Source organism: Zootoca vivipara, chromosome 15 (assembly GCF_963506605.1).
Source record: "Zootoca vivipara chromosome 15, rZooViv1.1, whole genome shotgun sequence".
NCBI lineage: Eukaryota > Metazoa > Chordata > Lepidosauria > Squamata > Lacertidae > Zootoca > Zootoca vivipara.
Window position 1 is genome coordinate 36345262 of NC_083290.1, and position 16429 is coordinate 36361690.

General features: G+C 43.2%; 1 protein-coding gene across 1 annotated transcript in view; it reads right to left on the reverse strand.

Annotated features, from left to right (window-relative positions):
* Window positions 1-14982, reverse strand: part of ATP6V1B2 (ATPase H+ transporting V1 subunit B2) — a 34460-nt gene extending 19478 nt beyond the window's left edge. Inside the window, exons 1-6 of the mRNA XM_035139420.2 lie at window positions 14827-14982; window positions 2918-2973; window positions 1806-1904; window positions 1164-1257; window positions 952-1029; window positions 279-418 (exon numbers count right to left, since the gene is read on the reverse strand). Of these exons, the coding sequence (XP_034995311.1) occupies window positions 279-418; window positions 952-1029; window positions 1164-1257; window positions 1806-1904; window positions 2918-2973; window positions 14827-14950 (591 nt within the window). The 5' untranslated portion in view covers window positions 14951-14982. The remainder of the gene's footprint in view (window positions 1-278; window positions 419-951; window positions 1030-1163; window positions 1258-1805; window positions 1905-2917; window positions 2974-14826) is intronic.
* Between the last annotated feature and the right edge of the window lie 1447 nt (window positions 14983-16429).

A 16429-nucleotide genomic window follows, 5' to 3' on the forward strand; every position in this document is an offset into this window, starting at 1 on the left:
GGACTGGTTTCAATATCCCCCACTCTTCCTGATCACCCACTTCCTGTCCATTTCTGTGCCACCTACAATATAAAAAACTCTAAGCGGTGGTTGCTTTTCTTGGGGGGTGGGTGGGTTATTGGGTTGTTGTTTTCATTTTGATTCTGTTTTTCGTGGTTTTATAGTCTGATTTTATTCTGTAAACCGCCCTGAGACCTGCAGGTATAGGGCGGTATATAAATTCAGTAACAGTAACAACAACAACAACACTGAGCATTAAGTCCTGCTAAAACACCTACCTCATTGTGTGGCAACCCAGCAGCAGAGAAAATAGGAATTTTCTGTCCTCTGGCAATGCTGTTCATGCCATCTATAGCAGAAATGCCAGTCTGAATCATCTCTTCTGGGTAGATTCGACACTGAGGATTGATTGGTTGACCTATTTCATTTTGACAGGAGGAAAACATTATTTTCAACCTCCATTTCCCAAGAAGTTAGATTCAAGTTTCAGTAACGAATATTAAATCCAGTGTTCCACTCCTAAGTTGAGACTTGCACACTGGCAGGAAACTTTCTCAATGTTCTATTTACAAAAAGGGTTTTCTTTAAACAAGTTTGCTATTTCTGACATTTATTCTAACATGGTGTGTAATATTTAGGGTTCAGCATGACCTGCGGGCAACATACTATTTATGTGCTATGAATGAGTCTGTGCCTGGAGCCCTCTACAGTACTGCCAACAATGATCCTGAACAAGGAAAGCTTTGGGAAGCTCATTCTGGTTTTCTGCAAACAAAACCATCATCTGAGAAGAGACAGTACAAGCAAGCAGTTACTTGTCTGTACAATGGGTAATTACAAAACTGTTTTGCATTTATGCTGACTAGCACCTTTCAAACACTAAGCTGAAAGTACATCTCTCTGAGAAATTAAAGGGCAAACCTTATGTTAGCAATGTTACGGTAAACATACCCATGATATCAAGGTAATCTTCAGCCAAGACCATAGGGCCTCTGTCTATGGGCTTTCCTGATCCGTTAAACACTCGCCCTGCAGAGTAAAGAACAAGAGAACATTTGTCCGTGTTACCAGGAGACCAACTATATTAACAGTATCGCTATCATTATACTTGGAAGCTGGCCAAGGACTAGTGATCAATCCAAGAAATAGGATTTTCTACTTACCAAGCATATCTTCAGATACTGGGGTTCGAAGGATATCCCCAGTAAATTCACATGAGGTTCTCTTAGCATCAATACCTGAAGTTCCCTCAAAAACCTAAAAAAGAGAGGCAAATATTTTAGTATTTCATATTTTGGGCTTAATCTCATTGCTTCAATTTGCATAGACAAGCTCTGCAAGTGAATAAGTAGGTAAAATAGACTTTTTGATGAAATAATGCACAGACAACACACTGTATCATTAAACAAATAATGTTACAATCGGTTGTCTCATAACTTGCTTCTTTGTTCCTTCAGCAACCAAGTTCTATTAATTCTTAAAGTCTTAAAAAGAGGTGACAAACAGCCACTTATTTATTTTTAATACGAAGAAAGTGCTAAAGCAAAAGTATGGTCATCAGGCACTACAAAAGAGTTTGAAAAGCATTTTAAAAGCATCAATACTAAAGCAACACATTAAAAAATGGGGTTTTTTGCAGTAATTTACCTGGGAATTAAAAAGTGTTCTGGCCACTGGCTTCCGAATAAAATATTATGTGCAACTTGCAGACACAGGGCAACCCTTCCAAGATCAGCCATTCTCTCCAAGAATAGATACACAAGAAATAACATCAATTCCATCAAGCAGGTTGCCCCACCATTTACCTGAACTACTGCTTTGGATCCACTGACTTCCAGCACCTGCCCGCTTCTCTTTGTTCCATCCGGTAGTGTCAAGTGCACAATCTCTGCATACCTAGGGAACTAAGTGACAAGGTAGGTGGGTCAGGAGGTTTCCATCAGGAAAAGAACTGATCTACATTAAAGACTCAAATCATCAACAGTGAGAAAGCACAGATGCCAGCCTCCTGGTCAAATTCAGAACTGGAGACAGGCAAATGTTAATGTTGCTTTTCTCAGTTGAATCAAACACATTCATTCAGACTGGAACACGGTCAACCTTTTGCTACTTGCTTTGTCAGTCATAGAGGTGGCTTGTTTGCGCAACCCCAGTTGTAACAGCATTATTCTAAGCCTAACAAGCAGTACTGTCTAACTTTCTTTCCCTTCCATGACATACAGGGCACACTTACTTAATTTTACCCTGAAAAGGTTATAGGTTTTTATATGTCTCCACAACTCCAGTGAGAACAGAAGATCCATATAATGTTACTCAAGGTGTACATGTGAAACCATCCTCTATGGCAAGCCCTATCTGTGATCTTCCACAGCACATGTAGACTGAATAGGAGGACAGGTGAAGAAGCTGACATAGCAGCGCTGATAGCTCCTGCTGTGCTCCCACAGGGTCTCTGGACCAGCTGGATAATTGGCTGGGAAGAGCCAAGTGGGCCAAATGTTACTTTAACAAAGACTTTTGAACATGGATTTCAGCCATTAATTCCTATCACACAATGAAACAGGACAAAACCCAAATTTATTGTTGGTAATTTAAAGGGTTTTGCTTGGATGCAAGAATGTTGCAATATTTTGATTCCAAAGTAATTTTTAAAAATCCACATTGACTTTGCTCAAGCCACAACCACCCACCACAACACTATTATCAAAATGGGAAATTCAACTAGCATCGTTGAGAGAAACCACTTGTTGCCTCGATACTTTATTATGAAAATACTCTCTGCAGCAGCAGGAAAACTCAACTGCCCTTATGCAAACCTTGAAAGAAGGATCATTCCCATTTTAGGTTGCCAGAAGAATCTGCAGAATGCCAGTCACAATAAGGCCTATTTACAGAAACACCCACAAAAAGACGTTACCTTCACTTGATCCAAGATTACTAGTGGTCCATTGACTCCAGATACTGTCTTATATGCTGAAAAAACAACCAGAGAGAGGTATTTTTTAAGACAACAATTCAACACATTCTGACGGAAGTCATTGTGCATGGTTTTGCAATTATAAAGGCAGCAAGAATATCAAGACATTCTCTGCTCAACATGCTAGTGTGATCCTTTATGCTATGCTTGAGAGGCTGCCTTTGGGAGACAAATTGCAACCACCTGGGGAATGTGTTGTGTTTAAAGGAATGTCACTTGTTCAGGAGTACTAAGTGTTGCAACACAGCTAAGGCGGCCAAAGGGCTCCCTCATTTTACCACTTCCGTGTGCTGCTACCCCATTCACCCATTATAGTGGTACCTTGGTTTATGAACTAAATCCGTTCCAGAAATCAATTTTTAAACCAAGGTGTGCTTTCCCATAGCAGTGGGGGTGGGACTCAATTTACAAATGGAACACACACAACAGGAAGCGGAACATGTTCTGCTTCCAAGGCAAAGTTCACAAACCAAAACACCTATTTCCGGGTTTGCAGCGTTCTTAAGCCAAGTTGTTCAGAAACTAAGCTGATCTTAAACCAAGGTACCACTGTGCCGTTTCTATTACTGGCTATCCAACTGTTGAAGCTGGTAACTAATTCTTTTTAAATCCAGGAGATGGGGTTGTTGGCAAGACTAGAGAAGAATTTCAAGTCCCAGATGCCTGAATCACATTTCCAGACACGCACAATTTATGTTATAATAAGACCTTATTAATTATCCTTTTCATTACACACCCTGTTTAGTGTTCAGTCTGGGGAGAGCTATGCAGTGGATAAGATCCTGAAACACATTGCAGTAGCCCACAGTGTAGGAAGGCACCAAACCTTCAACAAAGCAAGTGGACATCAAGACTATTTAAGGTACAAGGCTATGAATGTTATGCTATTCTGCTGAAACTTGCACAAATATCTTCCTTTGGGGGAAAACCTTTTAAGTGAACAGCACAATGCTTGGTGGCGCTGTGGTTAAACCACTGAGCCTAGGGCTTGCTGATCAGAAGGTCGGCGGTTCGAATCCCTGTGACGGGGTGAGCTCCCGTTGCTTGGTCCCAGCTACTGCCAACCTAGCAGTTCGAAAGCATGTCAAATGCAAGTAGATAAATAGGAGCCGCTACAGCGGGAAGGTAAACGGCGTTTCCATGTGCTGCTCTGGTTCGCCAGAAGCAGCTTTGTCATGCTGGCCACATGACCTGGAAGCTATACGTCGGCTCCCTCGGCCAATAATGCGAGATGACCGCGCAACCCCAGAGTCGGTCACGACTGGACCTAATGGTCAGGGGTCCCTTTACCTTTACTACAATGCTTGTAGAGAAGCTTACAGCAGGCTTTGTTTGTTTTACACTGTGCTGTGATGCCAAAGAAGACATCTCATACTGACACAAGAGCCGAGATGCATAAAAACCTTGGGGGCAGGATCTCTGTCACACAGAATGTTAAGACAGCAATGCCAAGTGCCCTCAGAGTCATCCATTAGTTGAACTCTACAAGCTTAAATTTCTTTCAGCCAATGGCTAGGAAACACAATCCTATCTACGCTGCCTTGAGGTATCTGCACCATCTCAAGTGTTTGGAAAGAAAACTCACTGTCAGCATGGAGCTGTGTAAGAGTCTTACTGCAGGCTTAAGCAGCTCTGCAGAGGGCTGCATCAACCAACACACGTTTTCAAGAACTCCTGCCACACCAGTTAGTTTATTATGGTTCTGAACACTGGCAATAACCTGCTTGTTGTGGTCAACTCAACACATTCTTCTCTTAATGAGGAAAATGTGTAATAAAGTTCCATTTCAAACAAAATTAGTTTCTGGAAAGAGGGGGCAGGCAGCAACAGAATCAAGACTCCCAAGCAAACTCACTCTATCCCTGACCTGGCTCCATACTTCTGGCAAACAAGAGCTTCCTATCCACTTTTATTGTTGTTGAATCAACTCTAGTGCCATTTCCCCCAACCAAACAGATGGATGCTGCACTGTCTTCCCTGCCTTTCCAAGTCATTAGGAGAAGAGGGTTTAAAGCATGGGTAGGCAAACTAAGGCGCGGGGAACGGATCAGGCCCAATCACCTTCTAAATCTGGCCCGCGGACGGTCTGGGAACCAGCGTGTTTTACAGGAGTAGAATGTGCCCTTTTATTTAAAATGCATCTCTGGGTTATTTGTGGGGCATAGGAATTCATTCATTTCCTCCCCCCACAAAAAAATATAGTCCGGCCCCCCACAAAGTCTGAGGGACAGTGGACCGGCCCCCTGCTGAAAAAGTCTGCTGAGCCCTGGTTTAAAGCCTAGCTAATACAGTCATACATGGGAGTACATGGAACTGCTTCAGACCATTTGTCCACATACACCAGCACCATCTTACCGATGCAAGTTGGAGAAGTTCTCCAAGGGATATTTCCCACCCCTGCTAGCCTAGACCTTTTAACTAGATGTGTGAGGGACTAAACATGGAGCTCCTGCATGCCAAGAGAAGCTGGAGTTGGAGACAGAGCAGCTCTGTAATAAGGGTAGAGACATAAAAACAGAGGGGCAGATGCCAAGGAGTTGCAGAAGTAGATGTTACAGCAACCAAAGCCAATTCTAAGTTCCGCACTCTGTTTCTGCCCACCCCTGGTTTATATGTGCATAACAGACTTGGAGTTTTTGAGATCCATTTTGGTTTTTTTTACTAGAAGAATGAACACCAATTGGAGCTGGGTACAAAACAGGGGCGACGGAGGGGACGGTGGCAAATAGAGAATTAAGGAACAAGGTGCCTCCAGCATAGATGCGTAGCCTATTTGTTTTCAGTATCAGAACTTTACTTACAGTCCTGCCACACAAAAACCCAGTCCTGATTCCATCACCTGACGTTCTCCTCACCTTAGCTCCCTAATTTAGAAGGAGTGGCGGTAAGCAAGAGACATATTGCAAGAAAATATATTTTTGCTGCTTTCGGGGGTTAAGATTGGAGTGCCTTCTCAATCTTTAATTTTATTATTCACTCGGAGATGGTGTGCGCTACAAACACAAGCCAAATTAGGGTGCCTTGGAATGTCTGGGGGCTTAACAGAAGTGATGTAGGATCTCTCTGAAGCCTAATCTGAAGTAGGGAAGCCTCACCCCAAAAATCTCACAGTAATCTGTTGCTAAAATGCACTGTGTGTGTGTGTGTTCTGTTGACTAAGATGTGCTCTCTCTCTCTCTCTCTCTCTCTCTCTCTCTCTCTCTCTCTCTCTCTCTCTCACACACACACACACACAAAACCTTCTCTGTCATAGCACTAACACTGATATTTTGGCTAAGGACGTTCACCTGGACTCACTGCTGCTCACTTCTTGGTATGCTGCTAAGACTCATCTCTTCTGATAGCCATTTTAGATGCTGCCTTTTAAACTGCATTTTATCACTGCTGTTTGTAACTGCGCTGTAATTTTCAGTTTTGTTGTAATTTTCATTAATGCATTTTTTTCTGAGGGGTTTTGCTAAAAGTATTAACCACCCCAAGTACAGTATATTTTTAATGCTTAAGAATGTGCAGATATGAGATATGTGTGGCAGCAAGGACCTGGCAGTGAACAATAAGATTTATTTATTTTTCACCGCTGCCCTTCCAAACAGCATACTTCTCCCCAAGTGTGTCAAATGCTTCAGTCTCACATGATCTACAAATAGAAGTGTTTTCGTGAGCCAGAAGGCTTTATCAGGCTCACACAGCAGCAGAGTAATCATTAATCACACAGGGAAGGGATGAGCAAGTCAGATTATTTCTAGAATAGGATAATCAACTTATACATCTAGAACTGAAATCCCATGTACCTGGGAGTTAGATCTATTAAACATAGGACTTGGAAATAACTCGTCTTTCAGAAGTATACACAGCATTCTGCTGCATGGCTGCAAACTACTAAGGCATAAGTGTCATTGAATTCAACGAGACTTGCTTCTGAGTACATATGCAAGCGGCAAAACTCTCGACCAGGTTTGAGTTTTGGGGACAATCACTTCCCAACAGCAAACACAAGGGAGTATCTTGCAGCCCCTTAGAAACCAGGATTTATTGGTTGTGGCCAAGAGTCCACCAAATGCACAAAGGTTCATCCAGGAAGAGAAAGTGTTGAGGAATCCAAACCCCTCTCCCTTCCACTGCTTATTTATTTTAATGCTAATCTTCACTGAAATGGAAATATTAAAACATCACTTCACTTCTAAAAGTGTTGAACATTTTTACACACACATAAAATATGCTATCTTTTTTATTCGAGGTTTCAAACTTGTTTTATATATGTTCAACTTTTAGAACTTTAGAAGCAATGTTTCAATACTTCGATTCTGATTAAAGTTGCCATCAAAATTATGCCTTAGGGAATGTTCTTTTCTTTGTGTTGGCGACAATATGAATTAGCAAGGCATAACCTGGGTGGTGGTGAAACAGGACGGTTTTGTTCATTGCAAGTATGTGAGTATATGATAGCTGTTATGTCAACACTGAGATATTTACACTGTTAGTAAGTGGTAACAAAGTCTATTGATATACAATAAAAGCTTTCCTGTAACTCAAAAAAAGATTACTTTGAAGATACTCGAGATAAGCTCCTCTGCCTTATAACAACAGAAGATCAAACAAGAGAATCATCCCCAAGATTCTAGCCATGTGCTCCATTTAGTCAAAGATACACTAAGAAATTTTCCAAGTACCTGTCCCATTACTAAAAAATAATATGTTGGGAGTCTTAAAAACTGAGTGTATTTCAGAAGTGTATTTCAAAGAGAACATCTGGACCTTTTTTTTTGAATCTACGGTATTTGTTTTAATTTGCCTTATTTTGTGCATGCTTTTCAAGTTACTTTTCAGCTCAGACTAAAATGTAACTATCACCTAAAAATGTGCTGTTCACCTTTCTTTATCTTTGCTCAGAGAAATGTAGAGGAAAAATACAAAGCTAAGCAGATAAGAACTGCAGCTTTGAGCTCCTACTGCCCCCAGTTAAATGCTTCAAGATGGATTAAAACACTGCTTGCTTCTCGGCTCAGCAAAACACAGCCATGAGTCTGGGGAACTCAACTCGTGACAGCCTTGTCAGCACTCAACCCCCCTCCTTGAGCAAAGAGCTTACTTCCTGTCATTTTCCCAAACAATCCAATTTCCTTGTTTTATCACTACAGTATCTACAAGTTAGTTACCATCACACAAACAGCTTGGACTCAAAGTCTATACTCTAAGATTCAAAAAGAGAAAGATTGCCTAAGAAGGCCCAGCCCTGACCCACGGGCCCCCAAATCTCCACCTCTCAACCAAAAAATCCCCACCCAGAAGAATTATTAGCAGGTTAAGAGACTTCTGCCACATCAGCTGAAAAGCCTCCATCACCATATGCAGGACTACATGCTGGTGACTTTTCTAGGTCTTCCTAGCACTGGGAAATCATCTAAGGAGAGAGGCAAAGTACTTTCTACCCCCAGCCCCATCCTTCATTGTGCCTGCTTCAGATCCCACTCTCCATAGCTGGCAGCTGGCAGCTGGCATCCTTCTATTTCCCCTTCTCTCTGGCAGAAGACTTTTTAAAGCCTTCAGGGTGCCTGTGTGATGAAGCTGGTGGCACTGAATCAAGGTGTAAAACATCCAGGTGAACAACACAGCTGCTGGAAAGACACAAATGGGAGGATAACAATACAGTGTTGCAAGGAAAAGGAAAGGGTAGACCCCCAACAAGGAAAAAGGCAACCAACAACAATGGCAATAAGCTAGAATGGAAAACTAGAGGCGAAAAGACAGGGATTTTGTTTTCAGTAACTAGAGACTGGTTTGTAGCATCTTCAAGGAGACAAATTATTCCATCAGAAGCAATTCAAAAGTGTAAAGGGCCCCTTTTGCTACTGTAGATATTACCAGAGTCTGACCACATGTACCATTGGCACAACAGAGGCTGTTTGTTCCTGCACTTGTACAAGTCTGCAGAGTCCATGCATAAAATCTCTGCTGCTGCAAGGTTGGATTTCCCCTTTCCATGAGTTTCACAACCGTCACACATCCCCTGATTTACAGTAACCATATCAGCAGATGAACTTACGTGTCCTGCTTTGAATATAAAAGACTACTAGTTTTTTTGAGAGAATAACCAAAATTTTTGCATGCCTACCATTAGGACAATTATCCACCTTGTTTTATTTTGGGGAAGGGCCAGAACTCAGTAGTAGAGCACAGGAAGATTTAAGGTCCAACACCTGGTAACCCCAGTTAAGAAAGTCTTGGGAAAAGAGAATGGGAAAGGCTTCTATACAAGCCCCTGGAATGTCCTTGCCAGCCCAAGCAGATAATAATAGACACTGTGGCCAGATAAAAAGCTGCCCTATACCAGATCAGGCTATGTTGCTTCTGTCCTTCCCTGAGCATAAGTCGTCCATCAGGACAACTAAGAGTACAGTTTCTATACCAAAACAAGGCTGAAATGAATCAAATAATTAATCTCTGCCCGAAGGTGCACTGCAATCACAAACTCACATCCAAGAAAGCCACATTCAAGGGTGCACTCACATACTGCCTTCTTCAAAGTATTCATGACCACTCTCTCTCAACTAGGCATTCATTAACTCCTTGGACCATGCTGGTCAATCTGGTGCTCATTGCTTTGAGCCAAAAAGGACACAAGGATCAAACACCCAGGACTTAGGCTACAGTTCTCCAAGCACCCTGTCATATCCTCATGCTGTAACAAGTTAAATCCATCCAATAAAACAGGAGTAGATGGTGCTCTGGATATGTCCACAGACTGAAATATGGTAACAAATTGTGATGAAAATGAGTGATTTTAACCTCAAATAAAGTAGCAAATATCACAGCAGGCATTGGAGAATTTTGTTGCTATTGTTGATTATCAGATACTGTATTATTATTTATGTCTTTTGGTAGGTCAGAAGGAGGCTCCAAGCAACAAGAAATATGCCTTCAAAATGGCACAGAAACGAAGGGAATTGCATACAGCTCATTATCATTGACACTGACTAGCAGCAGCTGTTCAGGATTTCAGACAGGGTTCTCTCCCAGCCCTACATCAAGATGCTCCAGGACAGTGTTTCCCAACCAGTGTGCCTCCAGATGTTTTGGGACTACAACTCCCATCATCCCTAGCTAGCAAGACCAGTAGTCAGGAATGATGGGAGTTGTAGTCCCAAAACATCTGGAGGCACACTGGTTGAGAAACACTGCTCCAGGATGCATGCAAGGCAGATGCTACAGCACTGAGCTATGGGCTTTCCGCTGTTTGAGATATAGAAAGCTGCCTTATGTTATACCAGATCTTCAACCCACCTAGCTCATTATTATCTACACTGGCAGGCTGCAGCTCTCCAATGTTTCAAACTGGCACCTCTCCTGGCCCTACCTGGAGATACCAGGGATTGAACCTGGGACTTGTTGCATGCAAAGCAAATGCTTTACAACTGAGCTACTGCCCTTCCCTCACTGGCAGAATGAGAGAACAATGATGGCAGAAATGAGTTACTTTTTCACAATCCCCTGTATTTGGCTACATCCACAGATGTAGATGTACTTGCATTCAAGCGGTCTCCCTACTGGCTTCACTTAGCCAAACTCTTGGCTAAACCAAGATGCTTAGGAGCAATTGTGTGTGATGTCAGTCATCTATGTGTCCCATAAATCAACTGGGGCACTGAGAGACGTGCCAGCTTTTCTGAGTGGTCTCAGGCATCTTTCAGATTCCACCAACTTCTGAAGCGAGCCATTTTAATAGGTCTGCCACCTCTAAACAGAGGGTAGTCACAACTGTTTTAAAATTCACCAGGAAGTTATCTGACTATGACAAAGGAGTCATATGTATTTCACCCTCCCTCCAAAAACTCAGACTCTGAGAAGTGTGGTTTGGACAAACCCCCAGGGGAGATTCACAGCTGAGATGAGCGGCAAGTCAAACACATCCTTATTTTTAGGGCCACAAACATGGCGTTATCAGGAAGTGCTGGGAACTGTAAGCAGGGAGAATGTGGTTGCACTGAGGTCCTGCTTGCGAGCTTCCCCTAGGCGTCTGGTTGGCCACTGTGAGAACTAGACAGGCCTTTGGTCTGATCCAGCATAGCTCTTCTTAAGTTCTTAAGTGAGCACCTCCAGGAAGACCTGCACTTCCTGTGGCCTTTAGAGGAGATTTGAATGTGGGTTTCTCATATCCAAACTCAATCTTGTAAAGGAAAAGGTAAAGGGACCCCTGACCATTAAGTCCAGTCGTGGATGACTCTGGAGTTGCAGCGCTCATCTCGCTTTACTGGCCGAGGGAGCCGGTGTTTGTCCGCAGACAGTTTCCTGGTCATGTGGCCAGCATGACTAAGCCGCTTCTGGCGAACCAGAGCAGCGCATGAAAACGCCGTTTACCTTCCTGCTGTAGCAGGACCTATTTATCTACTTGCACTTTGATGTGCTTTCCAACTGCTAGGTGGGCAGGAGCAGGGACCGAGCAACGGGAGCTCACCCTGTCATGGGGATTCAAACTGCTGACCTTCTGATTGGCAAGCCCTAGGCTCTGTGGTTTAAACCACAGCGCCACCCGCATCCCTTCTAGCCACCCCTAAATCCATCCCAGCTTGATGGTACACTTTACGCTTGGGTAAATGCCACTAAACATGTGCCCGGTTGTGGGAAGGCAGTGCTGAAAACAATAAAACATAAATATGCAAAGTGTGTGTGGGGGGGAATCATTCAGTTCAAAACATAACTGACAGAAGGAAATGATTCAGTGACATGGCAAGGTGTAACACACAGAAAAAATCCTTCCAGATGAGAGTGTATGGTCCACAATTAATACCCTGGTTATAGAAATTAATACCCAGGAATTAATACCCTGGTTATAGAAAAATACATATTTTCTGTTTAAAATGCTTGTACCTCTTGAGAAATTTTATATTAATCATTTTCAAACAGTTTATAAGAGTAATTTAGAGACTGAATAATAGCTTTTAATATTGAGGCTATCAAAAGGAGTTTTTTCAGCTCATTATCATACATATAACACTGCTTAGAAATGTCTTAAATCAATAATATTTAAATGGAAAGTTTATATAGGATTGCAGCCTTAGTTGCTGAAGTTTTCCAGGATCTTTTAACTATTAAGACAATTGCATAGCACAGTCATGTGCTCTGGCCTCCAGCCCAAGATAGCTTTTTACTACAACCAATGACCTTTGATTTGTTACGGTCTACTGATTTAAACAAACATTATTTATCTGTGAGATGTACATGTTCTCTGCTTCCTCCTTGGGTAAAAGGTAAAGGGACCCCTGACCGTTAGGTCCAGTCGGGGATGACTCTGGAGTTGTGGCGCTCATCTTGTTTTACTGGCCGAGGGAGCCGATGTTTGTCCGCAGACAGCTTCCGAGTCATGTGGCCAGCATGACTAAGCTGCTTCTGGCGAACCAGAGCAGCGCATGGAAACGCCGTTTACCTTCCCGCAGGAGCAGTACCTATTTATCTACTTGCACTTTGATGTGCTTTCGAACTGCTAGGTTGGCAGGAGCAGGGACAGAGTAACGGGAGTTCACCCCATTGCGGGGATTCGAACCACCAACCTTCTGATCAGCAAGCCCTAGGCCAGGCATCCCCAAACTGCGGCCCTCCAGATGTTTTGGCCTACAACTCCCATGATCCCTAGCTAACAGGACCAGTGGTCAGGGATAATGGGAATTGTAGTCCAAAACACCTGGAGGGCCAAAGTTTGGGGATGCCTGCAGCGCCACCCTTGGGTACTCAGACCCTTATCTCTTTGATATTTCTACCACTTTTTAATCAACATACAAAAATATTAGGACCAGTAACCTCACATAATTAACAGCAGTATTTTGATTTAAAGTGCCACAAGAATTTAAAGTTGTCATGTGACAAAACATAGCTATTTAACATTTCAATTTCTACACCAGCAGCTCTTAAGTTAGTCCTCCCTTATTTCTGGAAGCAGTGCCTTCCTGGGATGCATATCTATCCAACACTTTGTTGTTGTTTAGTCGTTTAGTCGTGTCCGACTCTTCATCCAACACTTATATCCCTACTAATTCAGGTGTCAATAAATCAACATAACAAAGGCTTAGTGTGAGCTATTCACACATGGCAAAAAAATAAGCATTTTCCACTGTAATGTTAGAGCTAGACATCCCATAATGCAAGAGCCATCTTGCCTCCATCTGCTGCTACACATGATTCTGCAGTGTACCACATGACCTTGAGATTTAGGCTGAGCAGATTAGTCAACCTACAGAATGTTTCACAACCACCTACTTTCATTTCCCATTTAAAGACAATCCACAATGGCCTTGCTTGGGGATTTTTGTGAGAGGGGCTTCTAGCAACTTCATGGGAATAGAATATAAACAGAATCCAGGACGTGTCCTTTATGTGGTCTCTCTTGTACACCAAGAGGCACCAATCGGCACAGTCAATGAAGTAGCCAAGCAACGAGACTGCATTGTGAAATTTTGTCCTTTCATAAAAAGAGCTTCCTGCACTAACTGGCTGGAAGGGAGAGCACCTGCCATTTTTATTTTTTAATACCTAATTCAGGTTGCAGTTCTGAACACATTGACTGGGGGTAAGCTCCACTGAACTCAACCCATGTTAACATCCTGAGTAAACATACCCAGAATGACAAAGTGAAGTTTACTCACTTAAGCCTCATTTAATTCAATGGGACTTACTTGTGAGTAGACATAGTTAGGATTGTGCTGTCAGTTGTCCAGAGGCTTATATTCACAATCCTAAAAAAAACTCCAGTGGGAGATGAATTTCAATACAATCCCTCTTTTCTCCCAGCTCAGGAACCATTCATTTGATGCCACTTCTCTACCGTGTCCCAATGAATCAATATGGCAGCTGCTGCAGTTACACTGACATGCAGTTCAATCCTATGCATGTCTACTTAGAAGTAGATCCCACTGTGCTCATTGGGGCTTATTTCTAGGTAAGTGGGCATAGGACCTCAGCCTGCAGGATTGCAGAGCACTTAACTTACAAGTTGCACAAATCACACTTAAGAGACATGGTGACAACAAAGCAGCTGTGCCCACTGCTTGCCCCCCGCGAAAAGTGCAAACCTAGGAAGAACAGATGTGGCACACTGCGGACAGAGAATGGAACATACACAAATTGGGAAATGCTTCGGATAGGGTGGGGAAGAAGGGAAAGAAGAGAAGGGAGGAATGAGAACAAGAATGCATTAGAGGTGGGCCCACAGGCCTTGGACCCCAAAGAGGGAAAAATATGGAGCAATATACGGCACCACTAAAGGGGGAAAAAAAACGCTGAAGGGCAGCGCAGGAGGGAGAAGAGGATTATTTATATGCATTTATTTTTAGACTAGTTCACCCTTGGGGCAGCGCCTTATCCTCTCCATTGAGGGTGCAAAACGGTAAAAAGGAACATATTAAAATATAAATGATAGTGCTGTTAGTCACCCCCTTCCCATCACTGCTGCAGCCACTAGCCGGCGTCAGCCATAGGAGGGGCTAAATAAACCCAGCTCCCGTGAAAGACCACCTTCTACAACATGACGGCTCTTCCTGTTTGCTAGGATTTGGCAGAAGGAATAAAATTTGTATCACTGGGGTGTGGTGTTGTTTTTTTGGCCGGGGAGGGAGGAGGCAGGACACTGTTGAGCAATCCACAGAAAAACAAGGCAGCAATAATAACCGCGATTTCGATTGTTCTGTTCTCTGCCGCCCCTGAAAGCTGCAGGACCGAATTTCTTAAATCATAATAATATTTCTCTCCTCCCCCTCCCCCGGATAATCCCCCGCAGGAGCCCGAGGAAGCGGGCAGGTGAGGCGCGCGCGCGGGGGGGTCCCCCTTTCCCGCCCCACCTGCCTCCCGGCGCCGCTACTCACTGAGGCGGGGCTGGGAGAGGTAGTCGCGGGTGACGGCGGCCGCCTGCTCCCGCGACGCCCCTCCGCCACTCAGCTCGGACACGGCTCCGTTCACCATCCCCCGAATGGCCCGCAGCGCCGCCATCTTGTCGCCGTCTGGGCTGCGGCGCCACTGCGCACGCGCTCATATAGGCGCTCCTCGCCGGGCCCTGCCCTCCCTCCCTCCCTCCTTCTCCGGTCCCGCCCCTCCCGCGAGCCGGCGGGGAGAACCCGGAAGTAGCAGGAGGGCAGGCGGGAGGGGGAAGGAGCTGGCCAGGGTGCTGAGCGGAGGCGGGAGGGGGGATGGGGCATCTATTTTCAGTCAGAGCTCCACGGGGAGCTCCTGGGATCTAAACCCAGGACCTGAATATACCGTGTTTCTCATATTATAAGACATGTCTTATATTTATTTTTTCCTCAAAAAAACACACTATGGCTTATTTTCAAGGGATGTCTTATTTTTTTCCTCCTCCTCCTGCCGCAGCCGGCATTGCTGCTGCGGCGCCTATCACTATGTCTTATTTTTGGGGTATGGCTTATATTCCTTGAATGCTTAAAAATCCTGCTATGGCTTATTTTATGGGTATGTCTTAAAATATGAGAAACAGGGTATATATACATATATATACATATATATACATATATGTATATATATATATACATATCATATATTATCATAGAACTTGGCAGTGCTCCTGAGCATGTGCAGTATGCCAGCTCCACCCTGCTGTGTATTAACTGCAGTTTTTTTTAAAAAAATTATATATATATTTAATGATTTTCCTTTCTATACATTTCAATAATTTTACAATCGTTTTTAACATTTCAAAACTTGAATTCCTTCCCCCTCTTTCTAAGTTCCCCAAATATATTTTTATATATTTTCTGCACATACAAATTAACTTAATTTGCTCATTTATTCATCTACTTTAAAACATATACAGTAGTACCCTCTGGTTACATAAACTTCAGGATGTGAAAGCGGCAGACCCAGAAATATTTGACCGGGTTTCGCTACATGCGAAGGTACCACTGTACTCTTATAAAACTGCAGGTTATTACAGTAATCCTGCCAATGTTCTTATCTGTTTACAGTTTATTTGTAAATATTCAATAAACCATTTCCATTCTTTTATAAAAAGCTGGTTATCTTGATTTCTTATTTTTGGTAAATTTTGCCATTTATGCATATTCCATAAGTTTTTGTATCCATTCTTCTTTTGCTGGGACTACTTCTTTTCCATTTTTGGGCAAGTAACATTCTTGCCACTGTACTAGTCGCATACAGGAATAAATTTCTATACAGTTTAGGTAGTTCTGCCCCTATAATTCCCAAAAGGAACTAACTGCAGTTCATAGACACACAGAGTCATAGAATCAGAGTTGGGAGGGGCCCTGAGGGCCATCTAGTCCATCCCTTTGCAATACAGTCCCCCATCCAATTTGAAGCCATACTGGACCCCGCTTAGCTTTGCGAATTATGGGTGCCCCTGAGTGATGACAGCCTTTCCTTGCTAGAGACGCCAGGAACTGAGCTAGCACTTTCTCCACATAAAGCATGTGCTGTAACACTCCTTTAAGGCCC